This window comes from Argentina silus (genome assembly GCF_951799395.1).
Source record: "Argentina silus genome assembly, chromosome: 19".
Lineage (NCBI taxonomy): Eukaryota > Metazoa > Chordata > Actinopteri > Argentiniformes > Argentinidae > Argentina > Argentina silus.
The window spans coordinates 3301343-3326564 of record NC_139673.1 but is presented as its reverse complement, the minus strand read 5'-3'; the positions used below and the strand labels follow the sequence as shown (position 1 = coordinate 3326564).

Sequence of the window (25222 nt, the reverse complement as noted above, 5' to 3'; positions counted from 1 at the left end):
CTTTGGTCAGGTCCCTCATCCTCAGCTTCTCCTTCTCGCTGGCGCTCTCCCTCTGCTTGCTGCGGACCCGGGACCTGGTCCTCGTCCTGGGGGTCTTCCTGCCGGGTCCGGTAGGAGAGCAGGACGGTCCTAGGGTCTCTGGAGAGTACGTGGTCTGAGCCCCCCTGGTGGTGGTGGTGCCGGTGGCGTCAGAAGGCTGTCGGTAGGAGGGGGACAGGCTGATGCTGTCGTCCAAGGAGGGGGCAGGGGACACAGTCTCTGGGGAGGACATGCTGTAGGACTCAGAGTCGGAGCTGGGGCAGCTCCACTGGTAGTGTAGTAAGCTGTAGTTGAGCAGAGGCAGAGAGGAGGTATCCATGTTGTCTGGAGAGGGGTAGGGGCCAGAGTGGGCAGTGACGGGGCTATGAGGGCTGGGATGGTCAGCCCTGGGTTTATGTATCCGCAGCAGGACCCAGAGGTGTGAAGTGACACCTCTGCAGGCTCTCCCAAACCATCACTGTCTCAGAGGGATGATCTCTCTCTCTCTCTCTCTCTCTCTCTCTCTCGCTCTTACTCACTCTCCCACTCACTCTCCCACTCTCTCTCTCTCTCTCTCTCTCTCTCCCTCTCTCTCTCTCTCTCTCTCTCTCTCTCTCTCTCTCTGTCTCTGTCTCTGTCTCTGTCTGGGAAAGCTCATGGGCAGCAGTGGAAGTGTGAATTGTGACCCCTGCACAAAACAATAAACAATTTTCGCTTCTTGTGTCTTGATTTCTGCTGCTGGCCTGATGTATTTTGCACATGTTTGTATGTTTTAACCACATCTGTGGTTAAAACATATATATTTCCTTCTGTTTTGCTACTTTTCAAGTGTCTGAACTTTGAACATGTGACTACTTTTCTAGTGTTTGAGCTAGTCTGAATAACAGACGCGAACAGCTGAAAACTGTTGAGGCAGTGGAGAGATGTTAAACATGTCAGACAACCATACGAAATGTGTACATGTTTCATGTGCACAACACATTACAATCTGTGAGAAGTAAAACAAAACAAAATGGAGGGACATTAAAAAACCCAAAACTAACTGACCCTGTTACCAAGCAACCTGTCGAGGAGACGTAGAGACAGTATTTCAAACCCTAAGTACGGTCACTCCTAATGATGTTTAATGATGTATAATAACCTCCATTAGCCCATTACACTGGAGGTGTGACATGCCATTATGATTTCACACTGACGAGAAGAAAACAGTGGCGGTGGAGGCGGTGGGATTAAAGCAGCCTGGTAGAGGTGCCACATCACACCTCAGCTGAGAAAGAAGCCTGCAAGAGGTTCTGAAAACACTATCCCTATAACCTACAGCTACCCCCCCCCCCCCCCCCTCTCTCTCTCTCCTACACACACGCACGCACACACGCACACACACGTGTGCGCATATGCACATGCACACATGCACACATGCACACACACACGCACACAAACACACACACACACTCTCTCTCTCTCTTTCTCACACCATCCCTTTCTCTTTTCTCTCTCTCTCTCTCTCTCTCTCTCTCTATGTGCCCATGAACACTGACCCCCAAGACGTGACCTCTTCACCTCATTTACCTGATCTGTCTGTGTGTGTGTGTGTGTGTGTGTGTGTGTGTGTTTGTGTGCTGTTGCGTCTATAGCAGAAATGACCACGTGTAAATAAAGTTGTCAGGCAGTGAGATGTAGTGAGCTTTCAGATACGGGGTACAGACATGGCTTTGTTATCGGAATCAGAATCAGAATTCTAGTATATTTGCACATACAGGAAATTGACTTGGTGAGGTTGGTGCATGGGACATAAAAAACAATATATAAAAAAAAATATTAACAAAAAATGTACAAAATAGTTCTACATATACGTATATATATATATATAATAGTTTATTCTCAGCCCTAACCTCTTAAGCCGGACGGGCCTACAGTTGGGCCCAAATTCAGCATTTTTCAATGCAGCATGCCTTACACACCAACTACTATACAATACAATATACTCTACACCATGAAAGCATTACTATATTGGGATGACAATGAAACCTGTGTGTGACCTCGTGGTGCCCTGGTCACCCAGTATGACCTGGCCCTCACCCTGCGGAAGGTGAAACTGTGAGAGTGCCTGGGAGTTTGGCACCTTCAGACCCCGGGGGGAGAGACCTGAGGAGAAGCTGGCACCTGTCTGAGTGGCCCCTCCACCCCCCCAATCCTCCACCCCCCACCCCCCCTCGTCTTCTAACCCCTGACCACCGTGATTGGCCTGGATAGCTGAAAATGACGACTCATTGTGAGTGGATCAGTCATGTTGTTATACGAGATTTGCAGATAGATATTCTACATGCAGCGTTGTCTATGTCTATCCAGTACTATGGACGCTATTGTATTGTCCAGAGGTCTAGTCCTTCGTGCTGTGTTCCTGTGAGAACTAGGAGGGGTGGGGAGTGAAGCATTCTTCACCCTGGGTGTGAAACATAACAAGCTACTTGATATGATACACTGGGGTTCATAAGGTGGCGAGGAGGGTTATAAATTGCGTTATAACTGGGTTATAATACAGATTGGTTATACATTGGGTTATGAATGGGTTATAACACAGATGGGTTATGAATCCTGTTCTAATTGTAAGAGATTGACATTTTGCATTGGTGTGCTGATTATTAAATGTAAAGTTGTGAGATAAAACCAGATACATGTAATAAATTGGAGACAACATTATATTCTCTAAGTGAGGCTTGGTGGGCATTGGTAAGGAATATTCTTGGGCCAGGGTTAGGATTCCTGATGCCATTTTATACCATGTAGATTTATCTTCTCGTTAGAACACCACGGAGAACATGATAAACTCTCAACAGGTAAATATTCACTCATAGAGCAAAAAAAAAATCAAAAGATTTCTTTAATATAATTTCACAAATAAAAAAAGAGTTCATGAGAAAGAATAGATTCACATTCACACCTCAATCTACTATTTCACACGTTGTCCTAAATAAGTGCTACTGGTGAAAGGATTAGCATGGTCTGTTTCACACTCCTGTTAAAACAAACACTACCTCCTACCAGTGTCACTGCCTCACACTTGTGTGCTGCCATGTTTTTACAAGTGCCTCCTCAACTCTGCCGCTCAAAGCATGAGAACGCCAGAACATAACACTGCTTCTCTTATTCTTAGGTTTATAAGGAGGGAGAAAATATGAATTTTTGTCATGTTTTTAAGTGTTAGTTACAGGTTAACATGGATTTAACTATTCAAGGTATCCTTTCCAGACCACCTCAACAGCTCACAGACTTTGACAACTGATTTGGCGTACCGCAAAGCAAAACGTGACCCACGCAAAGTAGTTAAATAACAGATTTTTTATTTTTTTACCATCACAAAACAAAACAAAAAATTAAAAGGTGATCTGTTCCTGTCTCACATCTGAACTTGTGATATAAAAAGAACAAATAATGGTGTCAAATACTATTTCAACTCTGTTCACTAATTCAATACATTTAAGACCTGAATTCATCAGCCCATTCCATGGAATCATGGTGCTTTTTCACAAATGAATGGTCCTTTGAGGGAATATTCACTCCTTTGTCAGAGGTATTGCAATGAGGTAAGGCTAACTCCCAATAACACAACTGACAGCATATCCACAGACTATCCATTAAGTCCAGTTTTACATTTACAGAGCTTTTGGTTTTTCCATTCATGAATAAAGATATAGCGTTTAGAGTGGGTGTGCCGTGATATTTTTAATACATACTGTACATATATGTGAGGGTTTTATTTGAGTTATTTGTTGCTACTATTTTACAGCTACTATACATGGGTCTATATACAACAACAAGTACAACATTGGTTGTCAAGCTACAGTATTTAGTAAATAAATAGACAATATTTGGATCATTTATACCACAAACATACAGCTCAATCAAGTTCAAACGTAACGTGCTCCTTAGAAATCTTGATACGACATGTTGTTGAAAATGCAGTACTTCCTGTAAAAAGATACGTCAGTCAAATAAAGCATAATATCAAAATGTCTAAACTCACAGTTTGTATATCACTTTAGAAAAACAATAATAACAATTCCTCACATTGTCATGGCAAGGTCTGACAGACAAGACAGAACTGGAGAGTATCAACACCTACAACACAGCTCTACTGTAAAAGAACAGACGCTATGGCAAAGAACCAAAAACAAGACGACAACAACAAAAAATATCGGATCTTCGACAGATGCATCCACTCTGTGGTTCTGATGAGGTTGGAGTCCTGGGCATCGGACACAACAGGAGATGAAGACATGGGAGCGGTTTGGTAAGTAAGATAAGGAGGGTGGTGGGAGGGTTGAATCGAACGGGGGGGATTATAATCAACATTAAATGTGGGCGACCAATTGAAGGTTAAAGTAAAGTAGAATTGAGACAAATGAGACAAATTTGAGACAAATGTGAAAATCCAAACACCTAACTAGATGAGAGTAGCTATCACAGAGAAGCTTAATGGACATTACTGAACAAATAAAGGTTGAATGGGAAATGTGAAAACTGAATCAAATAAAATTGCCGCTCAGTTGAACCATAGCGGTCTTGAATGCCAACCCACATTTCCATTTCAGTTGTCATGTCCTCAAAACAATACCTTTTCTGATCAACGAGTGATAAATCAAAGCACAACATGGTAAAACTGTCCAGCTGACCCCTCAACAGTAGATACATCTCTTATCTTTCATAATCATTATCTTTCTTTAACATAAATTTAAGTTATATCAGACATACCAAATAAAGAGTGAGGTATGATGGGGTGGCGTGAAAGTTAACATCAGACATCCATTTTTTGTATGGCAAGAAAAGATGGCTGTCGAGAGGGTACCAGATCATCATGGGTAAACTCAGCCCTTACTCTTACACACACACACACACACGTACACACACACACACACACACACACACACACAGACACACACACACACACACACACCCACACACACACACACACACACGTACACACACGCACACACACGCACACACACACACACACACACACACACACACACACACGTACACACACGCACACACACACACACACACACACACACACACACACACACACACACACACACACACACACACACACACACACACACACACACACACACACACACAGCTCTTAATAGAAGTCTCTCTCCAAACTTGACCAAACACCATATTTACAAATAGCTATATTTGGCCTCCGGGCTGCAGAAGTTTGGCTTGTTCAGATGACCTTCTCCCGAGTTTCAGGTAGCTTGAGGGCCAGTCCACCGCCACATACCAGGGCAGCGAACGCCAGGAAGATCGGGATGATCTTGGTGATGCCGACGAAGGAGGCGAAGATGAAGCTGCTGATGATGGCAGCCATCTTGCATACACCAGTCAGCAATCCGAACGCCGTGGCTCTGAGGAGAGGAGAGACAACCGTCAGTTGGTCTTCAGGATGAGCTCTTTAAGGACAGCACACAGTAAGAACAGCCAAATCCTCATCCCACTGACATCAATGGATGATTTACATGGATGAGACTCCTATAAGTGTAAACAAAAGTCGTCCTATCAGTCGGATTTTCCAAAAAACAACAACATTTGAGATTCCGGTACCTTTTAGGTGCAGGGTAGAGTTCTACTGTGATGACTTCCAGCCCGTTCCAGGCGGCTACGCTGGTAGCATAGAAGAGGCACTGCAGACATATAACTGCCCCTTGAGTGAAGCTTAGCAACAGCAGGAAGGTGGCGGCAGCCGATATGAGCATGGAGCCCCCTGTTGAAGAGAGATGGATGGACACTCATACACTGAAGAGGAGCAGAGATTACAACCATCTACAATCACAGACAGATTAATATACACTGTAGACTATCTTGCCTTTCACCCTACATTTTTCTTCACAACTTTTGATTCGGTCCTTCACTCACCTATAATTTTGACCCTTCCGAGCTTGTCCATGAAGAGGGCTGATATTATGTTGCCAGGCAACACGGCTAAACTACCCAGGAAGCTGACCAGGTAGATCACGATGTCGTTCTCTTCCTGGAAGTTTAGATGGCAGCCTTTCTTGGGGTGGAGAAACGTGGCGTTCTCCATTTTACAGTCTTGGAACTTCTCCTGCCAAAGGTCTGCCAATCACAAACGGAAGATTAAATCCCCCCCCAAAAAAACACGAGATAAGGGAAAGTTGTCAAAGGTTGTGGTTTAGTAAGGTTTATTTTAACAGATCACTTAGCTACCATACCTGTGTTGTAGAAGACGGTGTTTTTGATGGTGCAGTTCTCAAAGAAAGTGTTTGTTGACTTGATGTCCTCAAAGTAGCAATTCTCAAACAGTGAATCCTCAAATTTCACATTCTTGATCTCAATGTCTTCGAACCTAGATGATGGATAATGGATATGTACACAACAGGCATCATTTGAATGCGTACAGCGACCCCTGTCTTAGCCAATAGAACCCCACGCTGCAGATACATGATAAAACGGTGATCACGCGTGATCAAGCTGTCACATACTTGTCATGGATGTACTCTCCGTCTTTGTGGACCTGGTTGACCAAGGAGAAGTTGAAGTGGAAGTGCTCCACGCGTTCCCGATGGAAGAACTTGACTTTAGACTCGTACTCCTCATACTGCATGTACTTGATCATGTCAGGGAACCACACCGACAGCCCATTGTAGCTAGGAGACCAGAACAGTGGTCGTTAGTCCTGATACATGCTGAAGATGGAGGTTTACCGTGGCTTTCTACCAGGGCTGATTGGATATGCACCAGGGGAGGCCGGTGGAGGCGGAAATAGGAGACGGGGTCATTGTAATACATGGAACGGAATGGCGAATGGTGTCAGATATCAAACACACATCTTTGATACCATTCCTCATTCCATTCCATGCATTACAATGAGCCCGCCCTCCGATTTCTACCTCCACTAGCCTCCCCTGATATGCACCTGTTTGCATCTATTCTAATATCTCACATAATCATGATGAGTCAGATGATGTATTAATAGAGAATAGTGATATGGAACAGTTCTATCTATGGGTGTATTCATTGCACTCTTTACCTGAAGGCCAGGGTAAACCAGACAATGGCCAAAAACAGGCCTTGAAGTCTCAGTTCTGGTGCTGCAAGAGACATCGTGTTCTGCATGACCTGGAATAGAGATAAAACAACCAAAACCTTCAACCACCCAAAACCCAAAAACCCAAAACCAACCATCCAAATCCACCCGTTCATCATCAGCTACTGACTAACTATGTTACCAGTTAAACATACAACATTTGCATTCTTTTCTAACATGACTGGCCTACCTGCTTGAGTAAGGTCAGGTGCCTCACAGTCCAGCGCTGGAAGGCGGTGCCTGTGTCACTCTGGATCTCTATGAACTCGTCATCCTGGGTCTGGGGCGTCTTGATGTTGCACACCTTTATATAAGGAGATTATTATGAGATATTGATCTGTCACTTCTATGATGACTGTAAGAAAGAATGCATTTAGGGATGGGACTGTAATAGTAAATAGCAACGAATAGTTATAACACAGTAATAGTAAAATAAATAGTAATAGCAATAGTAATAGTAACAGTAATAGTAGTCAATGTTATAATAATAGTAACAGTACCAGTAATAGTAATAGTAAAATAAATAGCAATAGCAATAGAAATAGTAATAGTAGTAGCAATAGTAATAGTAATAGTAATAGTAGTAGCAATAGTAATAGTAGTAGCAATAGCAATAGTAATAGTAGTAGCAATAGTAATAGTAGTAGTAATAGTAATAGTAATAGTAATAGCAGTAGTAATAGCAGTAGTAATAGTAATAGTAGTAGCAATAGTAATAGTAGTAGTAATAGTAATAGTAATAGTAATAGTAGTAGTAATAGTAATAGTAATAGTAGTAGTAATAGCAATAGTAATAGTAGTAGTAATAGTAATAGTAATAGTAATAGTAATAGTAGTAGTAATAGCAGTAGTAATAGCAGTAGTAATAGTAGTAGTAATAGTAATAGTAGTAGTAATAGCAGTAGTAATAGCAATAGTAATAGTAGTAGTAATAGTGAAGTGAGTATACTGACTGTGAACACTCTCTCCGGCTCTCCCTTGGCCTTCCAGTTGGTGTCATGGACCTGCCTCAGGACCATCCAGGCCTCGTCATGTCTGGCATTCTGACACACAAACAGAGTTTGAGCCCAAAGACTGTACAACACTAGAATATCAGAACATACAACTGTTCTATCAACTGTATTATGACCTAAATTCTGCTTTAATTATTTGATTATTAATTTGATTATTGTTTACTTTATCTCCTTGTCTTGTGTAGTATGTTACTCTGAACTATAATCTGTTACCTATCCAATGGCATCCTGCTTTTGCATCTGATCATCATATTTCTAATGTTATAAGCAGTTTAGCTTGGGTCTGGTTTTTGGGCGGAAATTAGTCAAATAGGGCCTGGAGTTTAAGAGGTTAGTGATCTTATCAAACCCAGGTACTGTTATAAACAATAGTAGAAGAATAGAATAGTAGAAGACAAGGAGGAGACATGGTCTGGGGGGAGCTGTTTTTGTCACAACTTTAACAACTCCCTGTTAGGAAAACACACCAGTGTGACTTTGGAATGTTGTTATTTTGAGAGGCAAAACCCCATGTGGCTGATAAATCATCACTTTTTAACAATCGCAACCTTATGCTTAATACTGTGTACACATATTACACCACAACATTTAGCAACGTTTAACCGGACATTGTTGTATCATTTGCACGTGAAAACATGTTTGTTTACATTACTATATTGTTGGTGGACCTCCCTTTCTGTTTTGCAGGAATGACAGAGTGTGGAGTGTTGATTTTAAGGTGACTTCCCTGTGCTATTTCTCCATCAATGAACAATGGCAGCGTTGTTCTCCAGGCCAGTCTCCCAGAGAGTCTCTTACCTCCAGCAGGAAGCGTGGGCTCTCTGGCATGAACACGACTCCTACGAGGGCAGCTATGGCAGGGAGCAAACACACCAGACAAAAGACTCTCCAGCTGTGGATCTGGAACTCTGTCCCCATGCTGAAGCCCCAGCCTGCAACACAACAACATAACACAGGATCTTCAGTTCCTCATAGCCCACCGGGTGATACTAGATACTCTCCATATGAGATCATGGAGCTGGGCTTAGAAGGTGGCTGTCCACCGAGGTTGGGGTCGGCTCTGTCTTGTTTAATTTATCTGCACACATAACAGACTCAACTGATGGAGTTAAAATGGAGTAAAGCCTGACCCTGGTAACCGATCACCCATGAGTGTGTGTGTGTGTGTGTGTGTGTGTGTGTGTGTGAGTGTTTGAGTGTGTGTGTTCTTGTGCGTGCATGCATGCTTGTGTGTGTGTGTGTGTGTGTGTTCTCGTGCATGCATGCATGCTTGTGTGTGTGTGTGTGTGTGTGTGTGCGTGCGTGCGTGCGTGCGTGCGTGCCTACAATCTGGCTCCTACCATAGTGAGGAATGATTCCCCAGGCGGTGAAGGAGGCATACAGGCCTCCCAGCATCCAGAACATACACAGCCAGCTCAGATGTTCTCCTCTCTTGTCCATCTGAAGGAACTCTGTGAAGTAGGTGTACACTATAGGAACAGAACCTCCAATTCTGCAGGGAATAAACAATTTAAACATGTTAAATATATCAGGAAATACAGTCCTATATGTTCAACATATTCTAACATTACCAGAATCTTCCAGACAATTAAATGGGGTGTGATTTTTACATGACGTTCCCTTTTCTCTGGGTTCTGTTGAACCAAATGAGAACAGCACTTGTGCAGATGTGGTCTTATGGCTAACATGGGACTCATCACTGTTCTGAACACACAAAAGCTGAATGTTTTTCAGGCCCTTAGAGCTGTTCGTGTTGGCTTTGGGCACGGTTCTGCTCTCAGTGCCCGGGCCGAGGGCGTGTGCAGGACAGCTCAAGCCAGCAATAATGATCATGAAACCAAGTGGGTCTTGGTATGAGCTTGTTTTAATGAGGTGAGAATGGAGTGTGCGTTGACCCGCAGCACGTGACAACATGTGTGACTTCCTTTCAACAAGCGGCAGGATATTTCATTGGCCGGTCACAAAGACCCTTTATACGTGTCACTGGTTTTCCATGTCCCAACCCACTTTCCATCCCATTGGTGTCTGAATGAAGTGTGCAAGATCTGTCTTGTCTTGTATTTGTGCTGGCTATTGTTCTGATTGCATCAGCCACAAGTACCTCTGGAGAATAAATCAAGCTGATTGAACAGAGTGAAGAAAAAGTAGAGTAGAGTAGAATAGAAGAGTACAGTACAGTACAGTAGAGTAGAGTACAGTAAAGTAGAGTAGAGTAGAGTAGAGTAGAGTAGAATAGAATAGAATAGAAGACTACAGTACAGTAAAGTAAAGTAGAGTAGAGTAAAGTTGAGTAGAGTAGAAGAGTAAAGTAAAGTAGAGTAAAGTTGAGTAAAGTAGAGTAGAGAAGAGAAGAGTTGAGTAGAAGAGTAAAGTAAAGTAAAGTAGAGTATAGTAGAATAGTAGAGTAGAGTAGAGTAGAGTAGAGTAGAACCGGAGAAGGTCAGGTTGAGTCTCGTACCCGAAGCCGGAGCAGAGCCTGAAGAAGAGGAACAAGCCGTAGCCGTGGGCGAAGCAGGACAGGAAGGCAAACACCACGTTGATGGTCAGGGCGTAGATCAGACACTTCCTGCGGCCCAGCTTGTCCGCCAGGCCCCCCCACACGATGGCTCCCACCATCATCCCCACGTACACGATCAAACCTGCCGGAGGAACACACACACACACACGCACACACACACACACACACACACACACACACACACACACACACACACACACACACACAGAGACACGTCAGAGCCGGCCTACACATCATAGCACCACCATAAAACAGTCCTGCCCAGGACTAGGACTGATCGTTCACTTCATAGTCTCCTACAGTAGATAATCATGGGATGCTCAAGAGTTCAATGGTGGATATGAGTGAACAGCAACACAGCACATCTATTACAGTGGAGGCTGGTTTGTAATAATGCACGGAACGGAATGAGGAATGGTATCAAACATTGATACCATTCCTCATTCCATTCAATGCATTACAATGAGCCCGTCCTCCGATTTCTACCTCCACCAGCCTCCACTGATTACATCATTAAGTGAACTGCCACTGTGTTTCTGGCAAACAAGGCTTGTAGTAGATGGGATGTTTTCCACAAGGGGGCTCACTTTGACCTATTCTTAGAGGAATTTGTGTGAGGATATTCCTGAAAAGGACATTTGAATTCCTCCCCACAATCTCTGAATGTGACTCAGGAGAGAGAAAGAACAATGTAACTCTTTTACCACTGAAGTCAAGCCCAACTGTCAAATGTAATTTTCTGAATTAGACAAGAACAACTTTCTAAACGGACATGGGAATATCCATATGCATGTGAACACAGTAACATTTTGACAAAAACTCCACTATGCCCTATTTCTTGTATAGAGATTAGATTACACACAGACTTGTAGAGAATAAACACTACAATTAACAGGATTAATTCTGAAATATTCTATATCCCATCGGAATACTTCAACACAGCACAGAAGCCGAAGTGAACTAACTTTGTGGTTTATTTGTGATGTGACACCAATCAACAGAACAGATAACCTACAGTGCCCCTGCTGGCCCTCCCAGGCCTCTGTCCCTCCCCCCCATGGTTTGTGTTTTACTACACAACCCTAATTACAGCAGGAGTAAGTAAGGAGTAAGCAGCTTAGCTTAGCCAGGCAGGCACGTGTGGAGATGGTGTGCCCTCCCAGTGGATTAGCGTCCAAGCGCTACAGTTTGTCCTTGTTCTAAGGCTAGCTAGGCTACAACACAGCCGTCAATCATCATTCGGCATCATTCAAGGAAATCAATGTCCAAGAGGCTGCTAGGTCACTGACTGACTGACTGACTGACTGACTGACTGACTGACTAACTGACTGATACCTCTGGTTGGTGTTGTTAATATTGAGGGCCTAATATTGAGGGCCTTAATACAGTATATAGCTGTAGTTGTTTGTATTGAGGGCCTAATACTCGGGGTTTGTCTTACTTTTGGAGCTGGTTTGAGAGATCACCTTGTGAATGGGTCTATTGACAGAATTCTGGGACATCCGTGGGGGTGTGGGGAGTGGGGGTGTGTGTGTGTGTGTGTGGGGGGGGGGGGGCATTTAATTCTCCCTCCAACAAACATAGGGAGATGTCTGAATGCAGCGTGAGACGTTCGAAGCAGAAAGGGCAGGTGTGGGACTATAGACCAACCCCATGGTCGAGTATCAAAACCGTTTCTGTGTTCTGAGCTCATTCTAACAGACCTGCAGAGCTCTGTCACATTTCGAACCACACACTGCTGGTATTTCTACCACACGTGGCTTACATCACTCTCCTGCGCAAGCAGACACTGCAACATAATTTTAGACAGGCCTTAGGCGTCCTCATGGGTGTGAGAGACAGAAGGACCCCGTGCTGTGCAACAGACAGCTACACGCCCAGCGCTACAGGGCATGTACTCTCTCTGATCTCTAGCACACAGTGGATATATCAACAACAGAAACCCAGAGAGGTTATTAACAGGTGCATCATCAGTCAGACTCACTGCTCACACCGGGAGGGCTGTTGTGATGTTGGTTGTAAGATGTAAATAGGTGCCGCATCATCGTTTAGCTGTCAGCTTCTGTATGTAACCAGCTGAGATATATCCTACAGGAGTCCTAGTACCCTGGTAATACCTCAGTCCTCTGTGGCTCAGTTGGTAGAGCATGGCGCTGACAACGCTTGATTCCCGCTGGGACCATATATACTAAAATGTATGCACTCACTGCAATGTAAGTCACTTTGGATAAAAGCGTCAGCTAAATGGCATATTATTATTATTATTAGTCTCCAGACTCCATACTTTCTTTCACAGTGGAGGCTGGTGGAGGGGGAAAAAGTGGAGGACGGGCTCGTTGTAATGCATGGAATGGAATGAGGAATGGTATCAAACGTGAGTAATGGTATCAAACACAAGTATTTGATACCATTCCTCATTCTATTCTACACATTACAATCAGCCTGTCCTCTGATTTCTACCTCCACTAGCCTCCACTGGTCTTTCACGATACGATCTTTTTCAGAAGGCAATTTTAGACTATGAGCATGATTGTTCCAAAGATATACTCCATGCATGAAGCAACCCAAAATGTTGATGGTGGGAACTGGTATGAGCTTTTCTGATAAGAATAACTTCATTATAAACACTTATCACAATGACGATCAACAATTCTGAGAATCATGTGGATGTTTTTTGGAGCTGGTGTGAGATTTCAGAGTTACCCCCCCCCCCCCCCAACCCCCCTCCCCTCTATGCTCCACTGTGACTTACCCAGCATGCCCTTGTTCGCATTGGATAAGCACATGTCCTTCTCGGCGCTCGGCAACGCAAAGGCCACCACGAAGCCGTCCACGCCGTCCGCCATCAGCGCCAGCCCCAGAACCAGAAACAGGATCCACTGGAACCTTCCGTGGCCGCAGTCTTCCATGATGCACTCGTACTGTTCCGGAAGGTCCTCCTCCTCCGCAGGCCCCTGGGCTGCCATCCGCGCCTTCTTCCTGGCCTCGGCCCGTGCCGCCCTCTGAGCAGCCTTGATCTCGTCAGGGTGGGGGATGCCCTGGTACTCCCCCTCGTACATCTGGTCGTCCTCATCGTTGCCCTCTGTGGCGTCACTTCTGGCGTCCTCCTCCTGGGGAGGGTAGTCTGTCTGGTACGGGTAGCTGCCATCCTGGGTTACCCCGCCCTCGCCATAGGTGACGTCAGTCCCTTGCTGGTTCACATTGTTGGACCAGGGGTCTTCCATGCTTGCGGATGGAGGAAGACTTAAGTTAGCACCGTAGCTGCTGTATGCTGAGGTTACTGATGCTGGCTATATTGGCATAATCCTTGGCCGAGTTCTTGTCTTTGCTGTCAACGACTCTGGTGGGTTGGTTCCTCTAATCCAGATGAATTGAAACCAATCGGTTGTCAAAACTGGGTTGTTCCTCTGAAGAGTAAATTCTAGTTTTTAAGCTTCTCCTCCAACTGAAGATAAGGCCTTAATAGCTGTGGTAAACAGATGCACAAGGCCGCATGCTGGATCTGAAAGAGAGAAAACAGCTGTGACTCATGGCATGGGGTGTCACGCAGTACAACACGGCGAAACTGAACGAAAAGGATCCGATTTTAATGCAAAGGAACGTGACGTAACAACAGTGACTTTTTGGGCTGAACGTGGACCTGTTGAGGAAAGAGGAACAACATCCAAAGAGATCCAAGAGCAGCATGGTGCTGAAGGACTACCGATCCTCCATGTTGGCACCCAATGGCCATCCTCGTCCCAACAGAGCAGGATAATCCTGTGCTCTCTGCTGGCTGGCCATGCCCTGACTACGCTACATCACATTACTCACTCTGTGACAGAGACGCCATTTTGATCTCTCACCAGAGAGTGATAAAGAGATGATTCTGTCTGTTTGTGGTGCCTGCAGAGCAGTGGAGGCTGGTGGAGGTAGAAATCGGAGGACGGGCTCAATGCGTGTTTGATACCATTCCTCGGTCCGTTCCATGCGTTACAATGAGACCGTCCTACGATTTCTACCTCCACAAGCTTCCACTGCTACAGAGGTCCCCATATGAATCAACGAGAAGGAAGAGATTTAAGGTGGTTATCTATGTCATCATCAACAGTGTTTGGTGAATCTTTGATTATATCAAATTACTTGACGACACGGCATGGAAAATTGGCTGCTTGCGGGCAAAAACATTTAACAGCACAAAACGCGTAGATATAGCATAACATCAATGCAAGCCTGCACTGAGGAAAAAAGTCTGCAAATAAGGAGGAAACAAGTGAGTGTTGAGTGTTCAATGTTCAAATGTGCGACGTACATAATGTCTGATGTTTGATTCAATGCCCTCCCAGATTTGCTGAGTGTCACTACCCTGGAGCCTACTGTCCTTTGCCCTGTAGGACAGACAAACACAGTTCAATCTGTAATCCTTACTGACAGAGATTACTATAGTCTTTTGGCCACCTTTCCCTAATTGTCTAGTGTGTACAGTATAATTACCGTGATTTGCCTTTCTGTCCAAGCAGATTTTTTTTTTCCGTTTTTTATTTATCGTTCACTGACAGGCAGGCCGTAGCCTGACTATATCCCATCGGCAGCATATATGTACAGTAGGACGGACAGACAGGACAGAGCTCCTGACTCCATCCACAATCCCATTCCTCTGTCGTCATGACAGATAAGAGCTGCAATTTAATCCAGATTAAGACTGCGGAAATTTCATCCTGCCCCCTGCGTCTATCGCTCCCAGCATCAGATTATACTGTTTTCCGAATTAAATTGTAAAAAGGTGCCAGACAGATCTGGTCGGGTGTCTATCGGATCAGCGGTGCGTTGTTGGACAATGTTGGATTATGGACTTCTTAGACATGTCACAATCCCTTTACCTGTATCGATAGCTTGACAAGGCTTTTAACAACAAGTCCAGTAGAATAAAGTAAACCCACAGCATCGGGCACTCTGTTTGTACAAGATTGTACAAGTTCCCAGTTCTGTATACTGTAGGCCTACAGTATCTCAAAAGGTGTAATGGAGTACCCCTGACCAGCTGATGGTATCCCTCTGACCAGCTGATGGTATCCACCTGACCAGCTGATGGGGTACCCCTGACCAGCTGATGGAGTATCCCTGACCAGCAGCTGATGGGGATTTCTTGATAACAGTTGTCATTTCTATTCAATAAACTTAACATGAGTTAGGAGTATTTACTACACGTTTATTAATCTATAACTAGATCAGAAATGACACCCTTTGTTTTAGCCCTTTCTGTACCATCATCTTAGTTGTACAAAATACCAGTGTCCATTCATGAAACATCAGAGAAACGGTATTTTCAGCCAATTCCGTGTAGTAGTAAGATAGGTAATGCACGCTCTCTCTCTCTCTTGGCTTAAGAGTTCACCTTCAGTGTCCTGTCGTAGGCCTCGCTAGTGCGCTAGCAGCACCCAGCTGGCCCCGGTTACATAACCCACAGGCCTGTCTCACTGCGCTAAGCCACTGCCCTGGGCACTGGACATGCTCATATGCGTGCTGTGAGTGAACATTATTTTAGGAATATTAATACGTTGAGCTAAGATAGCCTAGCCTAGCCTAGCCTCAGCCCTACAACTACAGTCCTCTCGAATACCATCTGGTTAAAGTCACAGTCAGCCATTATTATTATTATTATTATTATTAGGATTATTATTATTAGAGGGGCCAGATTTTTTTTAAGTGTTTGCACCTGTGCAATGTTTGCTTAGCCTACTGTAACCATCGATGATACCGACCAATGACTGAGTAACTGATTTTCAAATGGGTTTCCTGAAATACAAAAACACACCTCGACACCTAGTTTATAAAAATGATTAACGGAGGATCAATTCTACCAAGTAACAATGCAATGGCTACCCTATTATTTAGAAATGGACAGTTGTCCGTTTCTTTGAATAGATTGGGTTAAGGTTAGGGTTAGGGTTAGGGTTAGGGATAGGGATAGGGTTAGGGTTAGGGTTAGGGTTAGGGTATTGTGTTCTGCATCTTATGTAGTCAACACATCTTCAGTTCTCAGACAGACTTGGTGCAGGAAGAATGTTATAGTTGCATATCAGTGCTAAAATAAGTGTGATATAATTTCTAGACATTGTTGAACAGGCAAATATCATAGGAACATTTGACTACTGTAACATTACCTTTTTACTACAGTATTGTCCTGCTATTTCCAACACGTTGTTAACTTTACTTGGCACAGTACGACCTCAAACCCTCTATTCAACTCAGTCAATATCAGGTAGCTCCTTCCCATATCAGAGCGTGTACAGGGCCACATTCATGTGATGTTATTTACCTTGATTTTCACAGCTCTACCTCTCCCAGATGCCATCCCTCTACCATAATGTGGACTTTGTGTTTCCTTCGTAGGGAGTGGGCTATGACTGTTCAGAAGTCTCACGTTGGTACACTCAAGACTGTTTATGCTTCCTGTCTGTTGGAAACATTGACCCTGAAGGCCTTGACTGGGAAAGGTTTTATATCATTGTTGATAGGATATAGAGAACCTGGCAGGAAAGCAATCAGTTCCTGTACACTTAGATCCTTGATGACCTGAGGTCAAAGGGGAATCCTTCCTGGAATTTGTACAACTGATCTGTCTGCTGTTCAGTAGCCCATGATGGATTGTAGATGCAATACCACTTACAATACCACTTGCAACACCACAGTTTAATCAAGTGCATCCAACTGGTATCATGGATGGATATGTGGCCTATGATGTGGACATGAAGTGTATTACAAATTACACTTCCCAATAGACAGACTATCATATTTCTAATCAGAATTCGACAATGTTGTGTTTTTTTTCTTACATACTACTTTATTACTACTGACATGCTTTTTGTAAATGACTTCAAAGCTCAAGAGGTTTACTGCTGCAATGAGACCAAAACTGCGAAAAATTTATATTTTGTTTCGTGCAACTAATTAATAATAGTAATAATGACAATGATCAGTGATGCAGTTACTCTGCAGTTACTTAGAGTTGGAACATTGATTCCTTTACCTAGCCACTGCAAAGAAACTTTGAGCATAAAATACAAAATCATTTCATTTGACTTTCAAAAAGTGACATGGACAAAGCATCATAACAAATAATCCCACAAATAATCCCAAATTACAAAATGCTATATTCTTACCAGACTTGGCATTCCCTTGGCATGAAAGCAAGTCCTGGACATAAATTAAACAATCCAAAACTGGGTAAAGAGATCCAAGGAAATAGAGGTTTTGTAAAGGCGAGTTCTACATGTCACTTTAACAGGCAGCCGTGCTGCAGACCAAGGGATTAGGCTCCGACCTCACGATCCCCCCGGCTCATCCCCACAGGAGCTCCCCCGGACACCCCCCACTGGACAGAATGGTCCGGTCCATCAGGCTTATCAGGCAACAGGATCCACAGACAGCAAACCAGAGCAGGGAGGAAAAGGATATTATAGTGCCTTCGGGAAGCGTTCAGCCCCCTTCACCTTTTCCACATTTTGTTGTGTTATAGACTGAATTTAAAATGGATTAAATTAAAATAATGTGCTATCAATACACACAAAATACCCCAGAATGACAAAGTGAAAACACGTTTTTAGAAATTTCTGTAAATGTATTAAAAATTTAAATGCAGAAATACCTCATGTACATAACTATTCAGACCCTTTGCTATGACAGTCTTAAAATTAGCTAAAATGCAAAAATGTCCATCTTAATGCAAGGATAATAGTTCATGTAATTTTGTATATTTGTTTTTATAGGGTCTCTGAGTTACATAGGAATCAATTACACACTGTGTAGATTAGATTTTTTTTAAATTTAATCCATTTTAAATTGAGTCTATGACACAACAAAATGTGGAAAAAGTGAAGGGGTCTGAATACTTTCCGAAGGCACTGTATGTATTTATTTGTGTGTGGTGGTGGTTGTGGTGGTGGTGGTGGTTGGGGGGGGGGGAACTTTTGTGTGTGTGACAGATGTATCCAGGTGGCAGATGTGTGCATGCGTGTGTATGTGATGCGTGGATTAAGAGTATATTTATATTTCCGGAAGATGGATGGGATGTACTGTATATGAATTTGATAAAGCAAGACTTATCATTACATCTGTGGTTTGTGCTTCTGTCAATCAACTTTCGTGGGGGAGTGTGATGGCTACTTACTTTGTTGTCTCTCTCAGAATCAATCAGAAGCAGATTTACAGAAAACAGTGTAATTGTCAGGCCAAGCTGCCATTACCCTACTCACAGCATGGACTACACTGGCAACACCTCTCCCTCTGTAGGCCCCAGAGCCAGCCCCAGTGTACCTAGAGGGCAGCTCATACACCTTTGACAGCTCTACACAGCAGCCCATTTAGCATTTAGTGACATTGACTGACCCCAACAACCTCTCTCTCTACCAAATATCCACAACCTGCCATTATATTTAAAAATGTTTTAACCAAAAATGTAGTTTTACACCCAGTACGGAAGATGGTATATCCAATCCCCAGACACCAGCCCCCCCCCCCCCCCCCCCAGCCAGGGGACTTGGTTTGTCCTGCTATGGGACATCATTACTGAGAGTAGATGTCTTGCATAGAAGGTAAAGCTCCCTAATCCCAAGGCCAGATAATTCGAGTGCAAAGAGGATTAGCTCCACCCCAGCAGAGCCATTGGCTAAATTTAGACCCACATACTCTGTCTTCACCATTCTCCATTTACCCCTCCCCCCCCAAGCTCCACCCCTTACATTCCCAGCCCCTCCGTCAAACCACCAGACCAACCAATCGCACGCCACCGTGAGCCCTTGACGAGATTTTGACGTTTACAGGTTATTTGCGTGGGAGTGACCTTTCTGGGCTGAATAATCTGTCATAGCGGCCCATGAAATAGTCTGAGATTAACAACGACAGACTTGATATATATTGAGGCCATAATCACAGAGAGAGAGAGAGCGTGAAATGTTGGCGTCTGAGTGTGTAGTTGCTGTTCCTGTAATTCTTCCCATCGCTGCCCTTCATCCTCCGGGCTTCGTCCTCTATCTTCCATGTCAGGATTAAAGCTCTCGGCAGCCATTGGCACGTGTCAGTTAGGGGGCGTGGCCCAGGCTCGGGCTCAGCGCAGCGTTGTCCTGCGTTCCCTGAGGTCCGCCAGCGCAGCTCTCTCCCTTCTTATGCAACCATCCAGTAAATTGGCAGCTTCCGGGAAAAGATTACAGGAACTAGTGTAGTGAGGGGTTGGGTAGGGTTGGGTTAGGGAGACGAGCCAAGCTGTGGCCAGGGGGGGGGGAGGACGTGACAATTAGGCTGCTGCTGCCAACATGGACTCGCGCATTTTTGTTACCCAAACAGTAAAGGAAACGAAAAAGGTGTTGTTTTTCATGACAGGATCATGCCCGAGGACATGATCCTACCAGTGCACGACACTGTCTACACATTTAGCAACATTTCCAAAATGTTTCATTGTTTTCACACAAGGCTGCCTCTGGATGTATGTTCCTTGTATTGACTGTTCCCCTGGTGGGTCGTGCCTTGTCCCTTATCTTGTGTTTTCTCCTGATTAAAGGGCCGAGAGATCTGAGGGAGTAATCCCCCCGGGGGTTTAGTGCATGAAGGTGGGTCAGTGGAGGCTCGTAGAGGTAGACATCGGAGGACGGGCTCGTAACCCTAATGCATGGAATGGAATGAGGAAAGGTATCAAACAATGGAATGGCATGAATTTCATACATTACTATGAGCCCGTCCTCCAATTCCTGCCTCCACCAGCCTCCCCTGGGCGGGATGCAGGGGTAAAAGCGGGGCAGTCCCGCCCTCATCAAATCCCTCTCACTCACGGCTTAAGTCACCTGACTGTCTTCTAGCAAGCTACCTGCAGTCAGAGAATGTACTGTTTACTGTATAGGGCATTAGATAGGCTGTGGTACAGCACACTCTCCAGCCAACAGCATAGATTGCAGGCCAGCATTGCTGCACATACAGGATGCAAGGAGTCAAGATCACTGATAGAGAGCGTCACAGTGGAAATTGATTATATCAAAGCTATAGCACCCGGTGAGTGAATCTACTCCTATAGCTTTGATATAATCAATTTCCACTGTGACGCTCCATGCTATGGGGGCCATGAACCAAGTGTGCCCAAAGGAAGGGAACTCCATTAGAGAGGATTTTTTCTGTCTGTAATGAAATGAAAAGTTGAACATTCATGAAAGGCTGTGATACAGAATAGAAGGCCTCAGGGAGGGTGCATCTCTTGTTTAGACCAGGGGATTACGATGAATGGAAATGGAATGAGGAATTCCTTATTCTATTCCATGCGTTACAATGAGCCCGTCCTCCAATTTGTACCTCCACCAGCCTCCCCTGGTTTAGACGTTACAAGGAGAGTAAATCCCTGCTGATTGGATGAACTCACTGACATCTCAGTCATTGGAAAGAGCGCCATCTAGTGTGGTTTGGTCGTGAATGGCTTCAATAGAACTGCCAGTAATACATGCAGTAACTGTCCTCATGCATATGAAAACATTTCTTCTGACATTTCTGGTGATGCTCAGAGACAGCAAGAATAAATATCCATACAGTTCATGAAATGCCTTGAGTTAACAGTTAACCACAATCTCTCCTTCTCTCTCTCTCTGTCTCTCTCTGTCTCTTTCTCTCTCTGTCTCTCCTTCTCTCTCTCTCTCTCTCTTTCTCTCTCTCTCTGTCTCTCTTTCTCTCTCTCTCTTTCTCTCTCTCTCTCTCTCTCTCTCTCTCTCTCTCTCTCTCTCTCTCTCTCTCTCTCTCTCTCTCTCTCTCCAAGGCTTTTGTTTTGGCTCTCACTGCTTTCTGTTTGCCCCTCCCCTGTTGCCAGTACTTCTTCCTCCAGCAAGTCCTCCAACTTACAAAACCTCTTTTGTAGCGGGACAAAAGCCCTGCTATGTACTTCTTTGTGTCCTGCATGTTCTCCCTGTCTCCCCCATTTGGCAGGCCGAGGCAGAGGCAGGCTGAGGCAGAGGCAGAGGCAGAGGCAGAGGCAGAGGCAGGCAGGCCAAGGCAGAGGCAGGCTGAGGCAGAGGCGGAGGCAGAGGCAGGCTGAGCCAGAGGCAGAGGCAGGCCAAGGCAGAGGCAGGCCGAGGCAGAGGCAGAGGCAGGCAGGCCAAGGCAGAGGCAGGCTGAGGCAGAGGCGGAGGCAGGCTGAGCCAGAGGCAGGCCAAGGCAGAGGCAGGCCGAGGCAGAGGCAGAGGCAGAGGCAGGCCGAGGCAGAGGCAGAGGCAGAGGCAGAGGCAGAGGCAGGCCGAGGCAAAGGCAGAGGCAGGCCGAGGCAGAGGCAGGCTGCAGACGTTGGGTTAACAGTCCCCCCACGTCTCCCCTCCTCTATGCTATCACAAATGTGTTTAAGTGCAGCTCAGCATGACAGAGAGTGGAGACTCTTTTCTGCACCACTTCCTATTTATCTAACCCCAGAATTGGTTGCAGAGGGAGGAAAAAAAAGAAAGGAAGAAAGTTCAATAGTTTCCTAGAAAAAGGGGGGATTGTAATGCCTGCAAGCTCCCAGGAACTGTGGGGATTGTGGAACACCCCCTAGTTTGATGGGATTTTGAGGTCTTTCTCAAATACAGTACAAACACCCAGTCTGCTCATGGTATTGTTTTTACTTACTGTATTATTGTATGGATTAATTTAATTTAAAAGCATGACCTGCTGTATGTGTGGTAAGGTTCTTCCTCATAGAATAGACCAACAAGGTGTTGAGCGATGACAACCTGTGCGTTTCCAATTTGTACTGTATTTACAAATCACTCTGGCAAATGGAACAGTTAAAGGAGAACACTAAAATGTCTTGTAGAGACTACGCTGCATTGAGCTAAAGACCGGAAATGCTTCATTGATTGTGTAGGGACTTCAGTATGCCATATGTAGCAACTTCTGTACACAGTCTTTTCACTGTGCCTCAGTAGGTGGCTGGAGTTGATGCAGAATGAGCCACAGCTGTCTCCACATACACGCACACACACACACACACACACACACACACACACACACACACACACACACATACACACACACGCACACACAGCTCTAACCAATCCCCTGAGGGCAATCCAGAGATTATAATTATTATATTATTAACAGTAATTTCATGTCTGGAAGTACAGACTCTCACATGCTGCATGGTTCCACTTACAGTATACAGTACAGTACATCACAGTACAGTACATCACTTATTCAGCCATAGTCCCCCGAACACTGACAGAACAATCATGGGTTCATTGCATTATGTCTTGAATATATGTACAGTACTTGCAATAGCTTTAAAGGTACAAATGTGACTATTGTGACTATTTTCAACGATGGTGTGTATTTGGTATAGAGTAAAGACAAGTCGCCTAATGACTAATGTACAATGCATATTTGTTCAGGCAAAGTCGCCAACCACAAACTAGTTCAGACACTATTTGGGCATCTCTCATGCATCCGTTTGATGGAGCAGCAGGCAAATGTTTGATTTATTATTTGGACAGCAATGGGCGTTACATCACCTCCAAAAACCCAGTGGCATTCCTACATGCAATGGAATTTGGAATGAAGGGACTCACCTGCGTGCTGTGTCTGACTACCATGTGACATTCTAAAAGGGTGCAGTGGTAGGCTATTGCAATATTGTACCACTAGAGGCCCGTACAAACCACGAGAGATTTACACGGAGAGCTCTGTAGGGAGGTAACATGTATTCATATGCTAAAGGGGAAAGAAAACAGCCTGTAGGAAGACACCAGGCTGTATACTGACTCACCGAATGATTACATCTCACCAAATAATGCACAATATGCAATTCATCATTTGTTGATAACTGGGAAACCCTACTTTGAGTAAATAGGCTTCTTTGAGGCTCGTCTGCAAACTATTAATGCAAGCACAGTTCTAATCCCGCGTGTTGGAAATGTGTGAACGCTGAGTGAGACGAGATAACGTGTATAAATTGGTTGTTCGGTGAGCCAATGGGATGGCGAGCCTTTTGAACACCTTTTCCACTTCAGTGGACACTCATCTCCCAAGACCCGCCCAGCGCTGCGAGTTGTCCAGGGAAACGCGTAACAACTTTCAACAAATGGCCACTTCGTCTCTAAACTCCAGGCTGTTTGAATAAGAAGAAACTTTTGTTGGACGTTTATTTATATCCTAGAACCTTACTCGGAAGCCGATAGCCTACTTTTTTAAAGGCCTGGGTAAGACATCTCAAGGACATGCTGTTTCAAAAAGGCACACATTGAGGTTCGGAAGTTCGAGGTAAGAGTTTCCAAAAATGATCATAATAAAAAAATAACTCACTTTAAGATGAAACGGGTTTATAATGCATTTTCCCATACAAATTACTTTTGTCATTGCTGTGCCCGTTTTTGCCCGCTGGTCCGGGCATCCTGGCCGCGGTGCATAAACTGTGTGAGATACTGTATGCAAACTAATGTTAGTTTATGAAAATACGTTCAAAAAGAACTTGGAACTTCAATATGACAGAATTTTTGTGCTGTGTAAGTGACACTTAAATAACTTCAACTAGCGGTAAATAAGTCAGCAGGTTTTGTTTGTATTGCAGTTTCCTGCGCGGATAGAAACACCTCGGGCGGAGATAAAAGAGTTTGAGATTGAGGGATGTAGCTGGCGGAGAGACGCACTCAATTACACTTGATCTCACGTTGCGACCTGTCCCACCTGTCCCACCTGTCCCACCTCCATTGCCCTCCGTTGCCACAGAATCTAGGCCAGGCCGGGCTTCACAGCAGGGGAGAGGAGCAGGTGCGTGTTGTACACTAGGTCCCCAGGGCATGACAGCCGAAGCCAGATGATAAAATAACAACAAATAGGTCTACTGTATCAGCACTCTTGCTGGCGTGCCCCGACTAAAAATAAGAGTATATACACAGGTGTCAGCAATGTCAGTACCAGTATGTATATTACATGGTAGTAACAGACGTAGTGGTTATCCTTATTTCATAACTTTGATGTTCTCATCTTTGAGAATGAGTTAAACGAGTTACATTTATTTTCACTAAATTAAGGCTTCGCACGACCAATCTCTGCTCATCTAAGTTTATCTCAATGGTAAAGCAGTCAGAAGTATCAATATAACTACACATATGAGAGACAGGGCTACATTACTATGTTGTGAATCACCATCAGAGCCCCAAACTCAACCCAGCAAATGTAGCATCCCTAACCTCTAATTTGATAACGATAGAGGATATCTGCAGAGTTAAAGCCTTGTAATTACTGTGTGTTTACAGCAGACTAGGAATATACAGGGTCAGGGATAATCTAACAGGTACCACCTTCAGTTTTAGCCAAGAATCTCAGGGATTGCTTGGACTGCATGGCGACTGTTGAAATCCCATGTGATTCACAGCCTTGAATTTGTTGTTGTTAAGACTAGAGTCACTGGAATCCCACGCTGTGCCAAACAGCAGCACTTGCTATTCCAAAATACCTCAAAAAATGTGTCCAGAAGCAGCTGAAAACACTCAGACATTCTGTGCAGCCTCTTCTATAAATCTATACTCAATAACAAGTTGACATTTTGGGGGAAAACGGCTGTGCTAGTATTAACTGTAGCTGGCT

At 44.4% G+C, this 25222-nt stretch overlaps 1 protein-coding gene across 1 annotated transcript; it reads right to left on the bottom strand.

Moving 5' to 3' along the window:
- Positions 1-5248: 5248 nt before the first annotated feature.
- sv2ba (synaptic vesicle glycoprotein 2Ba) lies at positions 5249-13884 on the bottom strand (the record flags this gene model as incomplete). Its single annotated transcript, XM_083690828.1, has 12 exons — positions 5249-5429; positions 5626-5785; positions 5938-6138; positions 6255-6388; positions 6525-6689; positions 7073-7161; positions 7320-7433; positions 8083-8172; positions 8941-9074; positions 9483-9634; positions 10601-10781; positions 13413-13884. The coding sequence occupies 12 exons, from the start codon at positions 13882-13884 to the stop codon at positions 5249-5251; spliced, it is 2073 nt and encodes a 690-aa protein (XP_083546954.1).
- Between the last annotated feature and the right edge of the window lie 11338 nt (positions 13885-25222).